Source organism: Phalacrocorax aristotelis, chromosome Z (genome assembly GCF_949628215.1).
Source record: "Phalacrocorax aristotelis chromosome Z, bGulAri2.1, whole genome shotgun sequence".
NCBI lineage: Eukaryota > Metazoa > Chordata > Aves > Suliformes > Phalacrocoracidae > Phalacrocorax > Phalacrocorax aristotelis.
The window spans coordinates 62,509,665-62,531,852 of NC_134311.1; the positions used below are offsets into that span (position 1 = coordinate 62,509,665).

The following is a 22,188-nucleotide window of genomic DNA, read 5'->3' on the forward strand; positions in this document are numbered from 1 at the left end:
TAAAGGAAACCAAACTTACTGCTTTATACCTTGTTTTTCCTTTTATTTAGGCCACAAGAGAACTTTCCTGACTGTATACCAAAAGATGTAAACAATTCTTGTACGATTACTGATGTTCAGTTCTTTGTTAACCTGGAGGTCTGGGTAGAAGCGTCAAATGCTCTTGGAAAGGCTGAATCTGATCCTCTTGTTCTTGATCCTATTGAGATTGGTAACTATATGCCTCTTAATAAAGCTTTAGTAATATGTAACTGCTGCTTGTGTGCATATTGCTGAATTGGTATGTTAATGTTTCTTTACTCTAAAAAATAACACTGGCAAAATACTGTTTAGTAGAACATGAACTGTGCTGGACAAAGGGTGGGGAGGGTGAGATATTTGATCACAATTCAGACAGCAAGTTCTTGTTGAGTAGTCTGCTTTAGAAACTAGTTTGAAGTAGCAGCTATGTGAGCTTGTGAAAGGCTTTCATGGTAGTGTTACAGCATAGTGTACCAACTGCTAGAGGCATGATAAAATTCAGCTGTAGAACTGACTCTAACTTCTTCTCTTCTAGTTAAACCTCTGTCTCCACACAACTTATCAGTCAACTCAGGAATACTACCTACTGTTCTGAAGCTTTCCTGGGAGAACCGGATTTCAGCAGCTGTAATGAAGCTGAAATTCAATATTCGCTATAGGATCATTGGTGACACAAACTGGATGCAGGTAATACGATTAATGTCCCTTGTCACTGTTCTGCTGCAGCACAGGCATTTGTCAAACTGCAGAAGCTCCATCACTGCTGCAGCTCAGAGAATTTAGTTTATCCTTAGGCCTTATGTGGCCTCCCAAAGTAGTTTATCTGGCCTGTTCATGAAGGCTGTGATCTAGGGAGGTTTTTTGACACAGAGTACAGTGACCTTGTGTCTTTGTGGAATTCTCTGCTGTCATCCCCATCGTGTTGCAGTATGTTTCTTTTGAATTTTTGTTCCATACGTGCAACATCTAGAACATTAAGGGACTTTCTTCCCATGCACATGCAAAACTATTGATCTAAATGACATTTAAAGCTTGGTCAAACACTGTACGGTGCTGGGATGCTTTTTTTGAACTTGCTGTACCTGCACTTGGGTCACAACAACCCCATGCAACACTACAGACTTGGGGAGGAGTGGCCAGAGAGCTGCCTGGCAGAAAGGACCGTGGGAATCTTGATTGACAGCCCCTGAACATGAGCCGGCAGTGTGCCCAAGTGGCCAAGAAGGGCAACAGCATCCTGCCTTCTATCAGGAATAGTGTGGCCAGCAGGAGCAGCAAAGTGATTGTGCCCCTGTACCCAGCACTGGTGAGGCCGCATGTTGAATAATGTGTTCAGTTTTGGGTCCCTCACTACAAGAAGGACATTGAGTTGCTGGAGCACGTCCAGAGAAGGGCAACGAAGCTGATGAAGGGTCTGGAGAACAAGTCTGATGAGGAGCAGCTGAGGGAACTGGGGTTGTTTCATCTGGAGAAAAGGAGGGTGAGGGGAGACCTTATCGCTCTCTGCAACTACCTGAAAGGAGGTTGTAATGAGGTGGATGTTAGTCTCTTTTCCAAAGTAACAAGTGATAGAACAAGAGGAAATGGCCTAGTTGCACCAGGGAAGGTTTAGATTGGACATTAGGAAAAATTTCTTCATCAAAAGGGCTGTCAAGCATTGGACCAGGCTTTCCAGAAAAGTGGTTGAATTACCATCCCAGGAGGTATTTAAAAGACGTGTAGATGGGTGCTGGGAACATGGTTTAGTGGTGGACTTGGCAGTGTTAGGTTCACCAACCTAAATAGTTTTATGGTTCTATACAGTATGGTTGTCCTGCATACATACCTTAAGCCTCATGCAGTCAAAGAACTGGAAAAGAGTAAGGAAGATGCCTTAACTGTAATGCAGTATAATATGTTCACATCATCAAGAGTTGTTGGGTTTTTTCTTCATCAGTCTATGGACATATTTTCAATAGCTGCTCAGTTTTGTCTTTCTTTAAGCCTTCTCTCAGAGCAGCAATATTCCAGAAACACTCTTTTCATCAAGATCTTCCCATCTTTTGTTTCAGTACAGAGGCCCAAAGGTATTCTGAATACCATGACTTGTTGGAAGGAAGACTGCTTCTGGCTTGGCAAAATACAGTGCTTGAAGCAGGTTGAATAACACAGCTGCTTATGACTAATGTAGTGCTTTCCTTTGGAGGAGCTTTTGAAGTTTTAGATGCAGAGATTGCTTATTAAGGTCACTGTATTGATGTTTTGAAGACCACTGTCCAGCTCTGCTTATTCTGCAGCTCTAGATCTGTTGATACATTGTCCTATTAAGGCCTTTTAACTTGTCTTGCCCTTTTAATATGTGCACAAGACCATTGAAACAGTAACTTTTGAACCAACTGAACTTGCTTAGCCACGGTAGAAATTGAGTACCCTGACAATTCCTTGCGCTCAGGATTAATGCCTTGAGTGCCCTGCATGTGTGTTTAATCTGTAGTCATTCCTCTTGCATGGTTGCTTACTATAAGAACCTCTTAATTGCAAGTGGAATAGCATGTGATGGAGACAGTGTGTTTGTGTACCTATGTGTATCTATTATCTACATCATGCATCTGTTTCTGTATACATGCAGTAAGAATATTTTCCGGCATTCAATTGCTAATCTAAGGTAAAGGAAAGAGCATATGAAATAAACTCATTTATCAGCAAAATTATAAACTACTCTAAAACAAATTATTTCCAATGTCAGTTAAGAAACAATGTTCTGTGTCAGTGGAAGCAATGATCCTGGATTCTCTAGCTTTATAGGAGGCTTCTAGCACAGGTATTTTGCAGTCAATCAAGCAGATAACCTAGGAAGATTCTGAAATATGAGGCGAGATATTACAGATCAGCAGTAATTAGAGGAGTTCCGTGGGAAGGAAGGAGAGGTAGACGTAAACTAAAGAAAACAGAATATGAGATAATGTCCTGAAATAGTGTATGTATTTTATTATAGCTGGTAAATACACACAACTATGATCCCTCACCAAGGCATGGTTGAGAATTGAAGCTTTGTGAAATCAGAGGGCAGAAGAACTATGTTGTTGCTATTGGGTATGTACGTGGTGGGGAGCCCTCTTGGATGGGAGGTGTACTAGTACAGAACTTGGCTTTACAATTTTCAGTCAGTGCATCTAAAAATCTTTCTTCTATTTACAGGTTCCTCCTGAAGATACAGCTTCACCGAGAACTTCGTTCAGTGTTCAAGGGCTCAGACCCTACACAGAGTATGTCTTTTCAATTCGTTGCATGAAGGAAGATGGAGTGGGCTACTGGAGTGACTGGAGTGAAGAGAAAACTGGGGTCACCACTGAAGACAGTAAGTAATATATGAAAGTAGGTCACTGACTGGCAAAATGTGTGAGTGCTCAGCAATTCGGCCATAGCCAGCTGAAAGTGTATATCCTCACTGGAGCTGTTTGATTATGCATGCAACAAGGCTTTCCTGAGTTACTTTAAGTACTGACCAACTTGACCCATGCATTCCAAGGAACATGAGAATAGCTTCCCGTAAAGCTAGTCTAAACGTGCTCCCTTAAAACAGCTAAAATGGCAGGTAGGGAAGAAAGCCTTCTTCACAGAAAGTTATATATTCCAAGTCTTTTAGAAGAGATGTAGGCTTTGTGCTTGGGTTTGTGGTTTGGCTTTTTTCTGTTGTTCTGAAGGTTATCCTCTGTAACGAGCTATTCTGTGTGAAAGTTTGGGGTATGTTTGGTAGACTGGCTGCCTTAATTTATGAACAACTTGGTCTTCAGGAGACCATTAGATAAATTCATAGGTGAAAAAGCATCAGTAAATATGAAAAAAGATTTGAGACATATAGGGCATATAGACTTCTTTACAAACTTACTTACAAACTTAGTAAAGTGATGATATGAAATGCTACGCTTCCCATGTGCACATTATGCACCAAAGCATCTAAAGAAAACACTCTGGTTTACTCTTAACTTTTCCCAAGGTATTCTGCATCTACAACACTTTCTTGCTTGTCAGAGTCACTTACAGCACCCTCTGCACTGTCTTGTACCCACTTGTTTACAGTATTCTACACAGAGTAATGAAGAGCCTTGCTGCTCATCACTGATACGATTCCCACTGTGGGAGGTGCAAGAAAGAGAATGCCACCTGTAAACCACCAACTTTAAGCAAGATAGAATCTGTGTGGATAATGGTTTTATTTTGGCTATATTTAATCAGAAAAAGTGATTTTTCTGATTAAAGGGAAATTAAAATTTCCTGTCTTGATGTAATCACTGGAGTTGTCTTGTAGATCTGGACTTGCAACATCTTGTCCCTTTGCAGTAGGAGTGAACACTGAATTGCTGCTATCACGACTTAATGAGGAAAACTTACCAGCATCACTAACTCTTTGGGACAGTATTTGGATCATGTTTAGTCTTGCACAAAAGGACTTTGCAAGTAGGATATATACAACTTCAAAGTATAAACCAATTACTACCTAAAATACATAAAATATAGCAAACTACTAGGTTAAGCTTTAAGTTCACAGCCCTGGAGAAAAACTGCATAAGAGCCTCAGACAACTGTCAACCTTCACTGCTTTGTGGAACAAATCCTCAGCATTGCAAAGTTGCTGCCACGTGCCAAATCTGTTTACACTATAACCAGCTCATCAACTTGTCTGGCCTTTCAATGCCTTGTGATGCTCCAGTCAGCTGTTATGACATTGTCTCCATTGAACTGTATGTTCTGCAGGTGTGTTCTGTTGCCCTGGTTTTACTTATATTCCTTCAGGACAGTGGCACTGAGACTGTTACTGCACTCAGTGTCTTCTAAGATCTGTGTCCACTGTATTCCACAGCATGTTTTTTAACCTTATTGATTGCTTCCAGTTGCTCACGAACACATGCATTGCTTGAAATGCACTGTGGTATTAAAGTAACTACAGCTCACTGTGTTATGAATTTAATCTACTTCACAGCTCATGGAAGTCATTGCAGTATTTCCCCACCAGAGAGGCTGTCCTGCAAGTTTAAGTGCAGAGACTGCCTTCTGCTACTGGGTTGTACCAAAATCGTTAGTTGAGTGAGTTTAGTGTTTTCTGTTACTGATATTTTTTTCTTTTTGCTTGGCTGTTTTGTTTTGCAGCATGTCATGACTTAGCAACTGTAAACTTGTACAAAATAAAGTTGCACAAAAATAACTGAGCAGTAACTATTGAAACACTGACACTAACATCATGCCCATGTATCTGTTGCAGTATGAAAAATCCCAGTCTCAAACAGTCTATGCTTACATTTTTCCATTAACAGAACAAAAATACATGCAGTGTATATGCAAACGCTATCTAGATATATGCATTTGGCCTTTTAATTTACACTCCAAATAAAAGCACCAGGCTTTGATATATAACTTACCTTACTGTGGTCTACTTTCCTTTTGCTATTGATCCGAACAGTGTGCTTAGACTGAACTGGAACTATTTTAACACCTTTTAATAGATAATTAAGAGGTGCTAACTGGTATCTTCTTGAATCTGAACCTCTCTTGGTGCCAAAACACCGTACATTAGTGTCTTGCTTCTTGCTGAAGGTAAAAATGAACTGATTTCAGTGTGCAGTAAGGTTGTGGAGGAACACCTGTGCCATTAGTTGTGATATGCTGCAAATGTAAATACAGTCTGTTTTCTGCTAGTAGAACAGCATTTTAAAAAATTGTTGTAGCTACCCTTCCTAATGAAAACAGGATAGTCACACTTCTGCATTGCTTGCTGATTAGTTAGCATTTTTGCTATTATAGCAATAAGTTGAGAGTAAAATAATTTCCTATTCTGAATTTGCTTACAGACAACTTCAGAGGTATGGTCACGTCTAGCAAATGCTTAGATACACTTGCAAATTTGTAAGGTACTGGGATAACTTAAATTGGAAGGGAGCTCATGAGGTCTGTAGTTCCCTGATCCTTTTTCTACCAAGTTGGGCTCAGACAAGGGACTTCAGGTTGCAATTTTGTCAAAACCTGCACCAAAATTTTATTTGTTGGTTTGTTTTTTTTTTTTACTGTACAGTTGCCTATTGCAAAGCTTAAATGAAACAAGCAGACACCTGATACTTAAGTTACTTATACCATTATCGCCCTCAATCAAATTATAAAACTAAGTCTGAAGCATTGTGCTTTGTCTAAAACTGTTAGACCCATATCCCAGAAGATTCCATATCTGCTTGCCTTCTGTATTCAAAAGATTTGGTGTTTGTCTCAGTGGTAAGCTACAAAGACACAGGTGTGTTTAACGCTACTATATTCAGGAAGGTATACTTCCGTATTTCCATATGGTTTTATCCAAGTGTTGTGTTTCCAAGTGTTAACCACTGTAACTATCGAGTAAAGTTTCCACAGAATCCTTAAATGCAAAGGCACAAATGCATAACTGTGATGCTGAAGAGTAATGCAAGCATTCCAGCAATCTTGAACTCTTTTAGCAATTGTTTTACTACCTAGTCCGTATCAGGAATCATCTACTTTGTACCTCCAAATACTGACTGTAGCTAAGGGTCTTTATATACTGCAGACCACGTTTGCTGCATTGTTAGCTGTGTAATTACAATAATATGTACTGTGATTTCTGGGTATTCTAGAATTAGTAAGTCACCCTCAAAGGGATTTGATTTTAAAATCTTGTTTGGTTTCCTTCTGACTCATCACTACCAGCAGCATTAGGAATCACTTGCTGATTTCTGACTTTAAAGGGAATTAAACAATGTGGGGATTTTATGTCTTGTTTTTCCAGGAACTTGGTTATTATCAGTAAGAAACTCATCTCTTCCAATTCTGAGGTTGTGAGGGGTGAAACTACTCTAGTTTGGTCCTGTTTCCATTTCATTTCTACTTTTGATAGCCTGCAAGATTGCCTTTGTTTCTGGCTTATGCTGATCCTACCCCATATGGAGCTAATGAATGGACCTTCTGGTTGTGTGCTTGATACCCAATAGGGGATCTGTTCTTCCCTCCAACTACTACAAATACTTTGTGATATCTGTTTAGCTTCTAAGTCAGCCTCATTGATATTTTTTTCTTTTTCTAAATGTGCTTTAGCCTTTCCTGCTTGTACTCTTCCTGGTCTCCTTTCTATAATATCCTGTCTGTTCCTTAGTGTCTTCCAAAGCACCCTTTCCTTAGGCAGTCTATTTAGTGCAGCATTTCAGTGCATGCCTTTAAATAGAGTTAAGCCAATACAGGTTTTGTTGTCAAAACACCGTTTTCTGCTCAGAGCTCAGCTGCACTGGACCAGAAATCCTTCCTTACTTATCCTAGTTGAGTACCCAGTAATGAGTTTTGACTGAATTCATTTGTCATCTTATAGTGGAGAAGTCAGAAAAAGATTGTAGTATATACCTGACTTGTTAAAAAAGAAAAAAATAAAAAGATTAGATGTGTACATAATGGCATTGCTTCAGCTCTATGCAAAATTTACTTTCTCTGGGGGATATATTGTAAAATATTCTTTCAATACTCTAGTCACTTCTTTTCAACTTCTAACAACAGTATGGTTTTGTTTTCTGTGGTTACTCTCTCAGCCTGAGCAATGAGGATTTCAGGACTGCCTGCCTCTTTAGACTGTGTTGCTGTTCTGCTGTGGTAACTGGCTCTGCAAAAATACTGCTATTAGTCATTAAGTACCTATGTCTTATTTTAGCCTCAGAACAAAGGTGTTATAGTAGGAAATGAACGTAGGCAGGTCATGTTATATTCATGATCTATATTAGGCAAGACGTACAATTGCTTGTTTCGCATAAATCAGATCAGAGTACTCAAATGAGATTGCTACGAAAGAGCTCCCTCTGCCTCAATTCCCAGTTCTCCTTCCCTCCTGACCTAAAGCGTAAGAGACAAGATGCACACTGTAGACTTCATACTGGTTTTTTGGAGGTAAACCAGCCAAAACCTTGCATTTTTTTTATATTAATCATTACAATAAAAGAACTCCCAGAGAAATACAGCCTAGCAGTATTATAAATATAAATGCATTTTAAGATCATCTTTCTGCTAGGGCTAAGGCCCACACAAAGGACTGGCCACTTTTTAATACTTTATGCACATAGATTGATTCATAGATTTTTATTACTTTATGCACATAGATTGATTCGTTCTACCTTAAAATGACATTTTATAGTGGAAATACCACTTGAATTTTTTACAGTACTGATGCCAGAAAGTGTTGTAGTATTGTACAAAAGTACTGCAGTTCTGTTACCCTTTTTAGCATAAAAGAGATAGGAAATGTGGGTGATTCTGGTACGAGAAATTTTGTTGCCTTGTTAACTTCCCTGAACTTTCCTTTTTTAGGTGACGTGATATTGGGGGGTAGGGAGAGTGTTGCAGCTACAGACCATAGCAAGGTTTGCAGTATACTGATGTGCAGGACTGTGCCTCTGAACAAACAGTAGCTTGCTTTCTGCCTCACACAGCACTGTCATCTTCATTGTTGCCCAGTGTTGCAGATGCTTGGTATGGTGATTCTCAGTTTTTGATACTGTACACTTAGAGCAGAATTGTTCATCCCTTCAGGAAATCTTCCCATGGAGGTGTTCCGCTTAATATACCAAGCATTATTTATTTTGAGGAACTAAGGAAATACTTTTTTTATATGCTTTTATTAAAAAAAAAAAAAGAGGTAAGCATCTAATGATAATCAACTTATGAATTCAAACAGATTAAATAAAAATATTTCTACTACTAAGTATTGCTTCTTTCATCAGAACCATCTAAGGGACCACCTGTATGGAGGATTATTGATGCATCTCACACACCAGCTTCCTGGACTGTGCATCTGATGTGGAAGGTAAAGCAAAATGATAAACTGCAGAAATTTAACATTCTTTTAAAAACATGAGGTTTTTAAGTGGCAAAACTTACTTCAACAAACTTGAGTACATACCTGGAATAATATAGGTTTTATTGATACAAGAAGATATTTTTGTATTCTTACTATAATAATTAGTTATGACAAATTCAAAGTACAGATATAAAGACCATCAGTTAACTGACACACATCTGTGATCCCTAGAATACAGAATCCACTTTCAGATTCCTGAATGGCTGTCCTTGACGAGTCTGTGGAATTGGAAACTTTCACTTGAACAAAGTAAACCTTCGTGTTATGCCTTCTGCCGTATCCTAAAACTTTTGTAACACTGTCTGGACATGGATACTCCAGCTGCAAAATCCATTAAGCCTAGAGACATTCCGGGGGTCAAACTTATTAAATACAGCACTGCACACTTGCATGCCATAGGCTGTTGCGTCTAGTTGGCTGATTAGTCCAAAGCCGATAAAGTGAACGCAATTATGGTCAGTCTCCACATCCTGCTTTCCTTCTGTTTGTGAACATTGTCACATTTGATCTAGCTGTCTTTTTATTATTACATTTTTCCTTATTACTAGGTGGCATGTGTGAAGTTACATGTATATTGATATAATTTTTCTGATGTAACTCATGCTGCGTACCACTTCTGGCGATATTTAGCTTAGAATTGGAAAACTGCTGCTACTTTACAGTTTCAACCATTTTCTCTTAAGTTATCTGAAAACTAATACTGTTACACAGAAGCACAGTATTTTCCTGTCTTTTCACATAACACAGAAACAAGTATTTTTCCATGTTTAATAGAAGTAAACTACTTGGGCTGTTTTGCATTTTGATTCAACACAGCTTAAGATGTGAGATCCCTTTTATGTCGTTGTGGTGTAAAGTCACATAGAATGCAGGTTTTTCAACGCATGTTCTGCAATCTTTACAGAATACCTTTTATTAAACTACAAGGTAGCACTGTGAGCCAGGAAAAAGAGGATTTAAACTCGAAATAGTTGTGGAAGTTACTGCTTTACAGAAGTAAACACAGGTTATTCACACTTTCTTTAAATATGCAGCTATTTGATCTATGTAACTTGTCTTGCTCTCAGATTTTTAAGTTGTGTCAATGACAGTAAGGGTTAAGTCATGTTTGTTCAGTATCAGTCTAATCAAAGATGTGTTTCTAACAGGCATTGGAGCCATTTGAAGCCAATGGAGTAATCTTGCAGTATGAAGTGACCGTCAGAGCTAAATCATCTCTCTCCAGTCCACCAGAGAAATACAATGTTAACACCACCAATCTTACATTAAAGCTGCCAAATGGAACTTATGAAGTGACTGTGATTGCCCATAACAGAGTCGGGGCATCCCCTCCGTCAGTTTTACTTATCCCAGCTAGTAATTCAAAAGGTTAGTGTCCTAGTAATGTCTCTTTCAAATGCATCTGCATGGCTTTTGTTATAAAAAATCTTCAGAGTTGTAAAATGGTACATTTTACATGGACACATAATTAAAGTATTACTGAATGTATATACAGTCTTATGCCTTATAATTATGTGACCATTTGTGTATTAGGGAACATGCAGATTTATGTACTTACATATGTTTGTTTGAAGCTATGTGTGCTCTCTTGCTGATCCTTAGAGCTACTGTGCAATATATTCCCTATTGTTTCTTTTCTTAGCATAGCAGGCCTTTTTGTTTTCTTTTTAAAAAATCAAAGGGTTGGGGAAGCAAGCATCCTTTACTTCATGTATATACCATCTTGCTGCTTCCTTCTGCTTTCTGATCTCCTGCCCGGCCCCTTTCTTCTCTTCTCACTTTCCCATATTTTCAATATCTTGCCTGGCTGCTTTGTCATCTGCTTCCACCATTTCCCTGCTGTTCATGTTCCTTTTTATTACGTTCCTTTCATTGTGCAGTAGTAGCAATTACAGGCTGGTTTTTCCTTACTTCCAGCCTCCTCTGAGATAATCCAAACACTACCAGGACAGGAAGCAAAAAATAAGTATGCAGTCAGATGCTGCTTTTAGTGTAAACAACAAGGGAGAGCCACAGGTTCTGAAACTTTTAGAAGAACTAATTAAGAGGGTGTGTTTCAAACAGAGTAGCGCTGCAGCCAGAAGTACTTGGTAAGGTACATGAGTGTGAGGACTGGAACGGGAATTTGGAAGTGTCTCAAGGTTGAATTTTCTCTGAAATAGACCCTTTCTTTTTGAAGAAACATAGTATCTTGTTACTGTGCAAGAAGGCAACTAACTGTGTTTGAGAACAGAGAAGCTGAGTCTAATTTTCAGTTTTTGAATAGCCTAATAGTGCTTATTTTGGATCTCTGATATGAAGATTCAGATGTAAACTTCCAAACTGCAGAAAACAGCTTTTACATTTACTTAGGTTCTATCAAATTGTCACCATTACAATAACCCAAAAGTATCCACAGTTTACAAAATAGCTATAATTATGGATAACTAGTGGAAGAACTGTCAGTATTTATCACTTGCCTGTTTTCTTTCATCACAGCTCCTGTGAAGAACGTTAGAACGCTACCTAAAGATGGCAAGTTGTGGGTAAGGTGGACTGCTCCTAACAGTTACGTTCTTAAATATGTGATCGAATGGTGTCTGGTATCCAACAGCTCAGACTGCATCATAGAATGGCAGAACGAACCAGGAAATGTTCAAGGAACATACTTAAAAGGTATTTAGCTCATAAGGCTACAAATACTTTGCAGAACACTCTGAAAGCCTAATAAGTATTCTCAAGTGAGGAACGACGTCATGCCAACCAGAATTTGGTTGTAGGACAGGAATCTGGGATAATGCTGAGGGCTTCTCTTAGTTTGTCATGACTGTGGAAATATCTGTATATGTTTGTCATATAAAACTGTATCTAATCTTGCATTTTGAAATTTGTATTATGTAACAACAAGGGTTTTATCTGTGTTTTGTTTTTAGTCTTCCCATCCTTGGAAACCATTAAAATAGTGAACAGGCAGAGTTCCTTCAAAATTCTCTCATCCTTCTTCCAGTTTGCACAATGAAACTTGATCTGCTTTACAGTTCTTTTCAGATTATGATCAGTAGCTCAAATAATTTTGGGGTTCAGTGCTGCAGACAGATAAAGGCTTTTTATTTAAAATAAAATAGAAAAAACTAGACTTTTCTGAAATCTGTTTATTAAATTTAACATTTTATTTTTAACCATTATATTGTTCTTTTAGTTCATATTTTGGAACAGTACATCAATGAGCTCTAGGGAAAAAAAACCAGTCAGCTGCATTAGATACAAGTGCATCTAATAAAACAGCCAAAACCCAGAACCCTGTATCTGAAGTAAAGGAGAGGAATGGTGAGGAATTTGACTGTCTATGAAACAACGTTTGTTGAATTCCTTTTATTAGGTGATATAAAGCCGTTCAAGTGTTACTTGATAACTGTGTACCCTCTCTATGCTGATGGTCAGGGAAGTGGACAGTCTGTGAAGGCTTACCTTCAGCAGGATCGTAAGTACAAAATAGTAATCTTGGAGCACATAAATTTACTTTCTTGGCTAAAAATAATGAGACTTTTGCTTTAATGTGGGCTAGGTAATGAAAAATGGCCCTACACTTGAGGGTCATCTGACATAATTGATCTTGTCCCTTCTATTAACATCTGTTCTGCTCGTTTACAGTATACAGGAGTTAAACAGATGTCTGGCTGGCTCTTTCCCTTTTTCCAACCTTTATCAGATAATTTGGCATGAGTTTGGTATTTTATTGGTATGGTAATGTTTCTGTACTGATTTATTTTAAATTTCAAGTATGAAGCCAAGACTAATTAACTTCAGTTGAAGATTTTGCATGACCTGCTGATTCTGTTTTTCATATTTTTATTTCCTGGAGGCTTATCTTTTAAAACATCCTTGGTGTTGTTGCTATGTTGTCTGAAAATAACGCAGATGAGTTAGTCCAGCTATTCCATTGAAGCTTTTATGCCGTAGCAATTCACTGCTCATTAATACACTGCTTCTGCAGATGCAAGGGTGCCCAACAGAAAGTAATCTTCGTCTCCCATTACAGGTCCTTCAAAAGGACCAACTGTTCAGACAAAAAAGGTTGGAAAAGCTGAAGCTGTTTTGACATGGAACCATCTCACTGTGGATGAACAGAATGGATTTATCAGGAGTTACACCATATTTTACAAAACTATTGATGGAAATGAAACAGGTAACAGAAAGCAGGGAAGTGCTTTGTGGCATTGAAGTATTCCATCTGTCTCCTTCCTAATACATGTTCCTGAAAAAGTAGATATAGAATTGAGCATGGCTGTCAGTCTGTCTGATGACATAAAGGTGATGTCTGAGGCATAGCTCTCCTCCATACCAAAGAGAAGAGTCCCTAATAGGGAGTTCAAAACGTTAAGTCTGTGTATAACAGGGTCCTGAGTTTACTTTCTGAAAGCTGATTGCGATATTGTGCTCCCATCTTTCCATTTAAATACACGATGAGGTGGTGGTATAGCAAGATGAAGCTAGACCATTGAAGAGGTAAAGGAGTTGACTGGATTTAACTATGAAAAAGCCTTAAAAAAAAGTATTTTTCATCCTCCTGGAGCTCTAGACCAATGTGTTACTGATACAAAACAGCTTGCATTTTAGTTCAGTAGTGTGTATGACCTGCAAGCATAAGACATGGTGCTAGCACTATCAGAAGTTTTTCTTTTTTAGATTTGCTTAAATTGTAAGGGCCAGTTACTTATGCCTACCCTACTTCTTGTTATTTCCAGTTAACCATGTTTTTCTAGTTAGTAACTAGCTATTTCTAGTTAGCCATGTATTCTGCTTATTAGAGACCTTTAAGCCTCAACTTTACTACTAGTTTAGTGAGGCTACATTCTGGGAAGAAAAAAAAAAACACACAGGAAACTAACATGTAAAATATCATCAAGAAAGAGACTAAATTCAAACACTTGGACAGAAACAAACAAATCTTAGCACTTCTTGTATAAATATGTAGTCTTTCTGTCTTGTGTTCTCCATACAGCCATGTATTCTACTGAAACTATTTTGCCCATCTCAAGACATGATGTCCTAATACTACCATGTTTGTGGAGATCTAATAAATTGTACAGAAAACTAGTATAAATTTTTTCTTCTCTTCAGCTGTGACAGTGGATCCTTCAAAGACAGAGTATACCCTTTCTTCTCTAACAAGTGACACACTGTATACTGTGCGGATGATGGCATACACAGATGAAGGAGGCAGGAGTGGTCCTGATTTTACCTTTACTACACAAAAATTTGGTAAGGAAGAGTGGCGCAATTAGTAGAAGTAGGAAGTAATGTTGCAACAGCATTACAAGGGTCTGTGCAAGATCTGATAGGAGGGGAAGGTGATTTGATTTTAAAAAGTTACAGTCACAGTCATACTGACAAGGTGTGTGATATCCAGGTAGCCTACCTAGTACTCAGTCACAAAGAGTTAGTTTAGTCAGGGTTTCTTCTGATTGTACAGAGGACAAGCTATCCTCTGCAGGTCTCCTGGATTGCTCTTTTATGTTGGCAAACATGCTGGTTTTGGATGTGTTTCGTGTATACTTCAAGTTATAGTATTCTTTTGCCCCTGGTTTGTGTGAATCATGAGGGTTTACTCAGTGCCCTTGTCTTTTCTGGTGGCTGATGGCTCCTACCCTGGTCTTAAAGGGTCCAGAGCCTTTGTTGTAATCTGAAGGTACTCTGGCCTTTTTTATCCTGATACGGGTGTCCTGAGAAGCTGCAGAGGTGTGCTGGGATCTTGATCTGCTAATCTAGGTGCCAGACATCACATGACATTCTTACAAACCTTCCTCAGGTTCTTAATTCTCATTCATATCACTATTAAAGTTTGCTACAGTTCTCTACAGAGACTCATTTTGAAGAGTTAAATTTATTGTGTGTTCAGCTTTAGAGAGGGCTTCCTATTTGTAATGGTAAGAGCAACAACATTAACTGAACTTAGTTGTGAAGAGCACTTCTTTAGATTTATCAGATTTTTATATCAGGGCGGGGGGGGGTTCTGTACGGTGTTGCTCTTCCCTAAGCAGTCTGTAAGGTTTACTTAAGAATGTGTATAACATTGCAGGGAATACATAATAATGGTGCAACCTTAAGTGTTGGCAGGCAGAGGATATTTTCTTATACAGAATAAACTACTGGGCGACTAGTGACTTTGCTTACGTTATTTATTTGACCAGGATGTTGTTATGGCAGCTGAAACACCTGGTCCACAGATGAACTCACACAGATGTTACTGTCATATCTGCCCAAACTGTACAATTACTTGCTCTGTGTATTAGAGCTTTTAGAGCAGCCTGTGGTTTTTTGTTGATGCAAAGCATTAGATTGTTGGGACAGAGCTTTTCATGTTTTCACCAACAGCTCTTTTCCTTTGGTGAAAAGGTTCTTCTGAAGGTAAAGCTTAAGACTGAGCACTGCAGCTGTGTTCAGTTTCAGATTCTGCCTGTCCCATTGGGAAACGTATGCTGCTGCTGAGTTCCTTAAATGCCAAAGTGGGCTATAACTACTTCTCTTCATTTTCTTCAGGGAAAGGAGAAATCGAAGCCATAGTGGTACCTGTCTGTCTAGCGTTCCTGTTGATTGTGCTCCTTGGAGTTTTGTTTTGCTTCAACAAACGTGACTTGTAAGTATAAATGAAGTTTTTTCCCTTAAGCTTCTGGTATTTCTGGGCATAACAGAGAGACAAAATAATTCAATACAAACAACTAAATATTCTGCAGGTAGATCAAAAGAAGGTAAACCACAAATAAATTTATGATAAACATTTTTGTGTTTTCCTTGAGAAATCAGGGCCTCTTCTGATACTAATTTCTTACTGTTAACAATTAGCACACAAACTATATGTTCCATGACTCGGTCCTGTAAGGAAATGCTTGCTTTCTTGCTAGAGTTGGTCACAATTAGGTTTGTTAGGTTTTGATCAGGATATACTGTCTGTGTTGTTTTCTTAGTCATCATGTGAGAGTGGAATGATGGTCCCCAGTTTGTGAAGCACACACAGAACCTGATTCCTGGCTGTACTTGAGCTATTTAATCACAGTGTTGCCAAACTTTAAGCTTTACAGCTAATAAAATCAGGCGTCTTATTTTTCTACCTTGCATAACCTCAATCAAACTGCCTATTTACTATCTGCTGGGAAACATCCTGCCTCCTCTTGCTCTCTCTAACCCAGAGCTGTCCGTGGCTTTAGCTAAGAGCTTGTTGCTGAAGTGTTTTCCCTGGGAAGTAGCACCTCTCCCATGTCCCAGTCAACTATCTTTCCTTTTTAATTAAAGACAGCATTTTGTGCCCTTTTCTTTCTGACCTACCTACTGCTACTAAAATCAGTTCTTAATGGAAGTCACTTGAAAAGCCCATCTTCCAGTGTTCTTCAGAGTCCTCCAACAGAGGATCTGTGGTTGGAGCCTGTTCTAAAGAGTAGGATAGTTGCATCAGTTTCAAAGCTAGTTTGGTTGGGGGTGATTTATATACAGAAACATCTATTGTTACAGAACAGTTATTACATTCTTAAACTTAAGGGTTCAGAGTTACAAAAGACCAAGCAAATTTTCTTAAAATATTTTCAGTTTATTTTTAGCTGTGAAGTTGGCTTAGATTTTGACAGTGGTGATACTGACTTATCTTAAAGAAGCCACAGTGTAACTTTATACTGGCATGCATCATAGACTTTACCTAAATAACTGCTCTGTAGATTCTAGAGTGCTATAAATTTGAAAATCCCTCACTAACTGTTACCATTTGTTGGTTTGCCTTATGCTGGATGACTACATCTAACGTGTGGAGGAGTTATAGATGCAGTGCTGTGTTTTGCTAAGTAGTACAGCTTCCTACAAAGATGTAAAGAGTGCAGGAAGCACTCCTATTTGGAAATAAACTCTTGCAAAATTGCTGCGTAGGGGAGCGGTTTTCTGCATTATGCAGTGCTTGATATCAACATAGGAATCTGGGGAGTGCATCTTGTAATTTTAGTCTGTTTTTAATCCTCTACAGAATTAAAAAGCATATCTGGCCTATTGTCCCTGATCCATCCAAGAGTAACATTGCTCAGTGGTCTCCTCAAGTTCCAGCTAAGGTAATACTCATCTTTCTGTATCCTGTATCTTCCTGGTCCATGAGGTTTCAAATAAACTAAGCAGTGAGAGTTGTCTGTCTTCTAGCACGCACAGATTTCAAGGAAAAATACCTGATGTTAAGTTTCATGACATTGTGATGCAATATGGTTAGAAGATTTTATTGTACCTGTAGATTCAGCGTTAGAAATACATTGTCCTTAGCACAAGTTCACAGCATAAAGCAGGCTTTAACATTGTAAATTATATTGAGTTTACTAGTTGGAAGGGTCAAGTCCTAATTATTTTAGTCATTCATGGGAAATCAAGATTAAACAGAATTCATAATTCCCATTATTAAAACCCTGAAGTGACTTGTTTGTGCAGATAAGTCATGCATGAGAGAGGAAGCTCTAAGAGTTCCCCTTGGATGAGGAGATGGCCACAAAATTTATGCTCCATGTGGGGTCAATGACACAGCAAATTCTGTTCAATAAACTGTGGCTAACTTCTATGAAGAAGTACTGTGATGTTGAACACATTATTGGAAGTAATGTATGTATGGAACCAACATAGAGTAGAGTGTACCTGTGCTGCAGAGCAAATGGTTCTATGTTTATGGTTCTTACAAAAAAATTAAAATTAGAGCAAAGCTTTCATATCCACTATGGTTTTAGAATAGCTGCATAATTAAGACTTTATATTGGAAACAAAGCTACGTCCTTCATTTTGTAACAGATACTTTTGAGATATTTCCAGACTTAATAAGAAGAAAACTTATATAAAGAAACTCAAAACAATTACAGAATAAGAATTCAGGTATTTAATGGGTGTTATGATTTTTAACATAACCTTCCTCTTAGGCAACATCCATCTCTTTCTTTCAGCATAACTTTAGTTCCAAAGATCAGATGTACCCAGAAGGCAGCTTTACAGATGTAAGCGTCGTAGAGATAGAAGCTGATGACAAGAAGTCTTTTTCAGAACAAGATCTAAAACCCTTTGACTTGCTTAAAAAGGAAAAAAGTACTTCAGAAGGGCACAGCAGTGGTATTGGAGGATCCTCGTGCATGTCTTCTCCTAGGCAAAGTGTTTCTGACAGTGACGAAGGTGAAACTACACAAAACACTTCAAGCACTGTACAGTATTCAACTGTAGTACTTAATGGCTACAGAGACCAAACACCTGTACAAGTCTTTTCAAGGTCTGAGTCAACTCAGCCACTGCTAGATTCAGAAGAGAGATCAGAGGATCATGCTGGAGGAGGTGACAGTACAACACAGAGGCAGCAGTATTTCAAACAAAATGGTGGTCAGGATGAAACCAACACAGATGGGCCATGCTTTGAAAGAAGAAAGCAAACTACTGCTAACGAGGGGGATCTTGTTGGATTTGCACAGCTGCAGATGTCAGGTCAAAGTTCACAGCCATTGGGCCTTGGGCTGGAAAAAAATACACAAGAACCAGCTCTATCAGATGTTTTGCAGTCAAGTACTGAAGGACAAACTGTGAGACCTGAAGCAGTGGAAGGAAATCCATCATCAGCTGATGAAATGCCAAAAAGTTACCTCCCGCAGACTGTGAGACAAGGGGGCTATATGCCTCAGTGAGAGAAAAGACTGGCTCTGTTTAGGCCTTCATTAGTGCCTCTTCACACTTTCTCCTGTGTTTCTCATAAATTAAGCTAGTTATTTTTATCTGAATACAGATAGAAATACTGAAATTAAGTGAAGAGTAATTTGACAAAGTACAATAAGGACTGTGGTTTTGTGGAAAATTTGCAGTCCAGACTTACTAAAGACTTTTATGCACTACATAAAATCTTATGTCTGGATAGCTGAACAAGCCTTTGTGCTACCTTGGGTTTTTCTGTATTGTCATATCAGATTTACACATGATTGAAAATGGCAAGTTTCGATTAATCACATCAGCCAATACACCTCCTAGAAGAAATACTTCCATTTGTGACAGTGTACAAGCCTAAAAAGCCAGCTTTAGTTGCTTGGAGCATCTTTGTGCAAAAGTAAGACTGAAGCTTAGTATTCTAACTTGGAAGAATACTTGTCATATACTTTTCAGTAGCCTGTCTGACTTTCTGAATTTTGACTTGGCCCAGTGTCTCATTTTCCAGCTTACCAGACATGCAAATCATGTCGATCCCCATTTAAAAATTATAAAAATTAAATAGAACTTGCTATGGTGTGCAAATAAAAAAACACCATGGTTGCTTGACTCTGAATGCTACTATAGTAATTGATATTCTGCCTACATTTAGATATGCGTGCGCATGAATTATATAATAATTTGGCCTAAAAATGTGCCTTGCAACTTGACACAAAGCAATTCAGTCTCATGTTCAAAAGCTTAAAAATCCAGAAGAAAACATGGATTAACAGTTATTTAAAGGTTTTGTACCAAGATCACTGTCTGATTACACCATACCTCTCCAGTCATGTAAATTGCCTTTCTATAAAGTGCACCCTTGCTGTACACAGCTTGAGAGGCAGGTAATGAGCTATTTTTACCATTTTACTAACTACGCAAGGGAATATGACCTCCTTCCTGATTGACTACAGTGATCAGTGTGCTGCAACCTCACTGCTAATGCCCCAGGACCTCCTCAAAACTGAAAGCAGCAAAAAACCAAAGTATTGAAGTCATTGAAGCTCTCAGAAGAAAAAATGTCAATGTTACTGGTAGTATGTATCTATTAGCAATTAACATTTAGATGGTTGTTAAAATCCCTTACTTTTTTCCTATGTCTCACTTTTCCCCTGTTCATATGGTTTGCATTTTATTGAAGAAGATGCATTTCTTGGAGCCTGTCTCTATCAAGGTTTAAAAAAAAAAAAAAGAAATTACATTAAAATAAGCCCCTTCTCCAGAGGTAACAAGGAATTTTATGACGCTCTGGTTTTTTTCTACCTTAACTTAGTCTAGTCAGCTTTCTAATCTGACACTAACAAAACCTTAATTCAAAACACTAAATGCTGTGTTGTGAGAATAAAACAAGGGGTTTATTTCTCCTTCAGCAAAAGAAATATGTTTTTAAGACCACCTGAAACCTTTTGAGCTGTGACCTCCGGTGCTGCTGCTCCGCAAAGCGCTTGCTAAAGGCCCTGGAAAGGCAGGTGTCAGTATCATTTCAGCCTCCCCTGTCCTTGTCTCCAGCTTGCATGGAAGGACAGGTATACATATAAATGCTCACATGTCTTCTGCTTTTGTTACAAATAAATTCAATGCTAGAGTAAATTCTTAAGATTACTTCTTGAAGTCTGGACTATTTAAAACAGATAAAGAATGCAGAATCTTTAATAACATTTCAGTATTCCACAGTTCCTTTCTCCCAACAGTATTTTTTTATCTGAGCCTTTTTTTAAACTAAAAGGCTATGTTGCAGCTTACTGTAACTACACCTTTCTTCAAACTAGTCCCCTTCCTTTCTCCCCACTCAACCTCACCATCTTCAAACTCCCTCCCAGAGGGCAGGGGCATAATGAAAACTATGCTGTCACAAGACAGCAGAGATGATCTTTGGGTTTTTCAGAGGTTGAAGGAATATTCCCTTGTCATTCCTTGTGGAAAATAATAGCAGTTACTTTACTAGGGGATGGGTTGTTTTTTTCTATGCAACCTTCATAGTGACTGTAGAAACCACAAGAAAAAGAAAAGTCTCTGATCTGTGTGCATGCTTATTAGAACTGCCCTGCAGCCACGTGCTTCTAATCCACCTCCTCATTTCTGAAATCTGGCTGGGCCATGACCTGGCTACTTAATCTGAACATTGCTTCAAAGGCCTGGCTGTTTTCAAAAACATGCTGATGACCTTTTTTTTTTTAAAAAAAAAAAAAAAAAAGTGATCCAGTGATACTAACTTTTGATAGCATATGTGATATTTGAGGGACAGCTTTGGTTATTCCTGAAGTTGCTATTTCCCTTCCTGTTGTGTAAAGGGAAGACATTTTTTTCTCAGTTGTTAGTCATGGGTCATTTCCAATGTTAAACAAACAGTGTCAAGTGATTCTCATTTTTAAATGTGTGTGCTAACAAGAGTTCTGGCCTGTCACTCCTGGCATCTTTCTTTGTTGTTTACTGGCCAGTGGTAATAAACTCACAGAATTGTGCAGGAGTGTATCCTAGAGAGAATTCTGTTGTTCTGGCAGAGTTACAGTCTATCTTTCAGGCTTGTGTATTTATCTAGGGCTAAAATACTAAAGACTAAGCAGGATGTACTGCTCGGTGAGCAGCTTGTAGAAGCCACAATATATAAATAACAGGTTTACAGCTACTTCACAAACCTATGTGCCAAATATTATATCATGCAGTGTTCAGGCTTTAACTTGATTTTGTACTTCAGATTGTTAACAATCTAATTGTATCAAATGGCTGCATACAGGTTTTTAAGAGTGTCTGTAATGTAATAATAGCAATCCACTTAAATTCTCAGAACTTGGCCATAATATAGTAATTAAAGAAAAGGTTCCACCCCCAATAACTGTGGTGGACTTTACCTAATAAAGGCATTATTAAATCACTCTTCAGTATTGACACTTGCATATCCACCTTGATTTCCTGGACTGGAATGCTTCAGGCAGGGGTGGGAAAATAGTTGTAAAGACTATTACAACGGGTAGTGATAAAGACCTTGTTACCTTGGTGTCAGGGAAGGGAAGCTAGTAGGAACAGAAAGTATTTTTCTGTATTGGCATGTTTGAAACATCTCTTAAGTGCAGGCTGGCTAACTGCTCCTCTGTCTACAAGAAAAGTGAATACATTTATCACCATAGTGCTCTTGTAGTGGTCCTGTTAAAACAGGAGATTGTTGGGGTTGTTTCTGTGGTGTGTTGGCCTGCTTTCAGGGCTCTTAGTCTGGGAATATCCTCTCCCACTGTAATGAAAGTCTTGGGATTATGTTCCATACAGCCCACAGTAGTAAACTCAACTGCCTGTTAAGCCTTAACCTGGCAGTCCAAAGCACAGCAGAGCAAAAATTTTTCTAAACTTCCTTCTGGAGCGTTTGTGATAAGCATGTGCCTGTCCATGCTACAGCAGCCTAGCAAAATGCTGATTATCAGGACTGGAAAAAACTTTGGTCCTGGGAGGAGGAGGAGGGAGTTTGCACACGAGGGCCAAGTCTGGTTCCTGGGCGCTGGAAAAGCCCCATGGCCTGAGGTGGGGTTTGCAGCTTCAGCTTTGACTGTAAATCGTGAGCACCACCAGATGGTTAAAATTTACATTAGTGTGCCCAATAT

At 38.6% G+C, this 22,188-nt stretch overlaps 1 protein-coding gene across 3 annotated transcripts in view; it reads left to right on the forward strand.

Annotated features, from left to right (window-relative positions):
* IL6ST (interleukin 6 cytokine family signal transducer) overlaps positions 1-21,471 on the forward strand; it is a 33,451-nt gene extending 11,980 nt beyond the window's left edge. The window contains exons 5-16 of one of the 3 annotated variants that reach the window (XM_075079600.1): positions 51-211; positions 557-708; positions 3,199-3,358; positions 8,757-8,839; positions 10,042-10,261; positions 11,372-11,548; positions 12,252-12,353; positions 12,912-13,058; positions 13,994-14,134; positions 15,413-15,509; positions 16,878-16,959; positions 17,824-21,471. In XM_075079600.1, the coding sequence (XP_074935701.1) occupies positions 51-211; positions 557-708; positions 3,199-3,358; positions 8,757-8,839; positions 10,042-10,261; positions 11,372-11,548; positions 12,252-12,353; positions 12,912-13,058; positions 13,994-14,134; positions 15,413-15,509; positions 16,878-16,959; positions 17,824-18,546 (2,245 nt within the window). In that variant the 3' untranslated portion in view covers positions 18,547-21,471. Of the gene's footprint in view, positions 1-50; positions 212-556; positions 709-3,017; positions 3,094-3,198; positions 3,359-8,565; positions 8,682-8,756; positions 8,840-10,041; positions 10,262-11,371; positions 11,549-12,251; positions 12,354-12,911; positions 13,059-13,993; positions 14,135-15,412; positions 15,510-16,877; positions 16,960-17,823 lie in introns of those variants that run through there. The other 2 variants (XM_075079601.1, XM_075079603.1) reach the window with 2 other exon arrangements.
* The last annotated feature ends 717 nt before the right edge of the window (positions 21,472-22,188 follow it).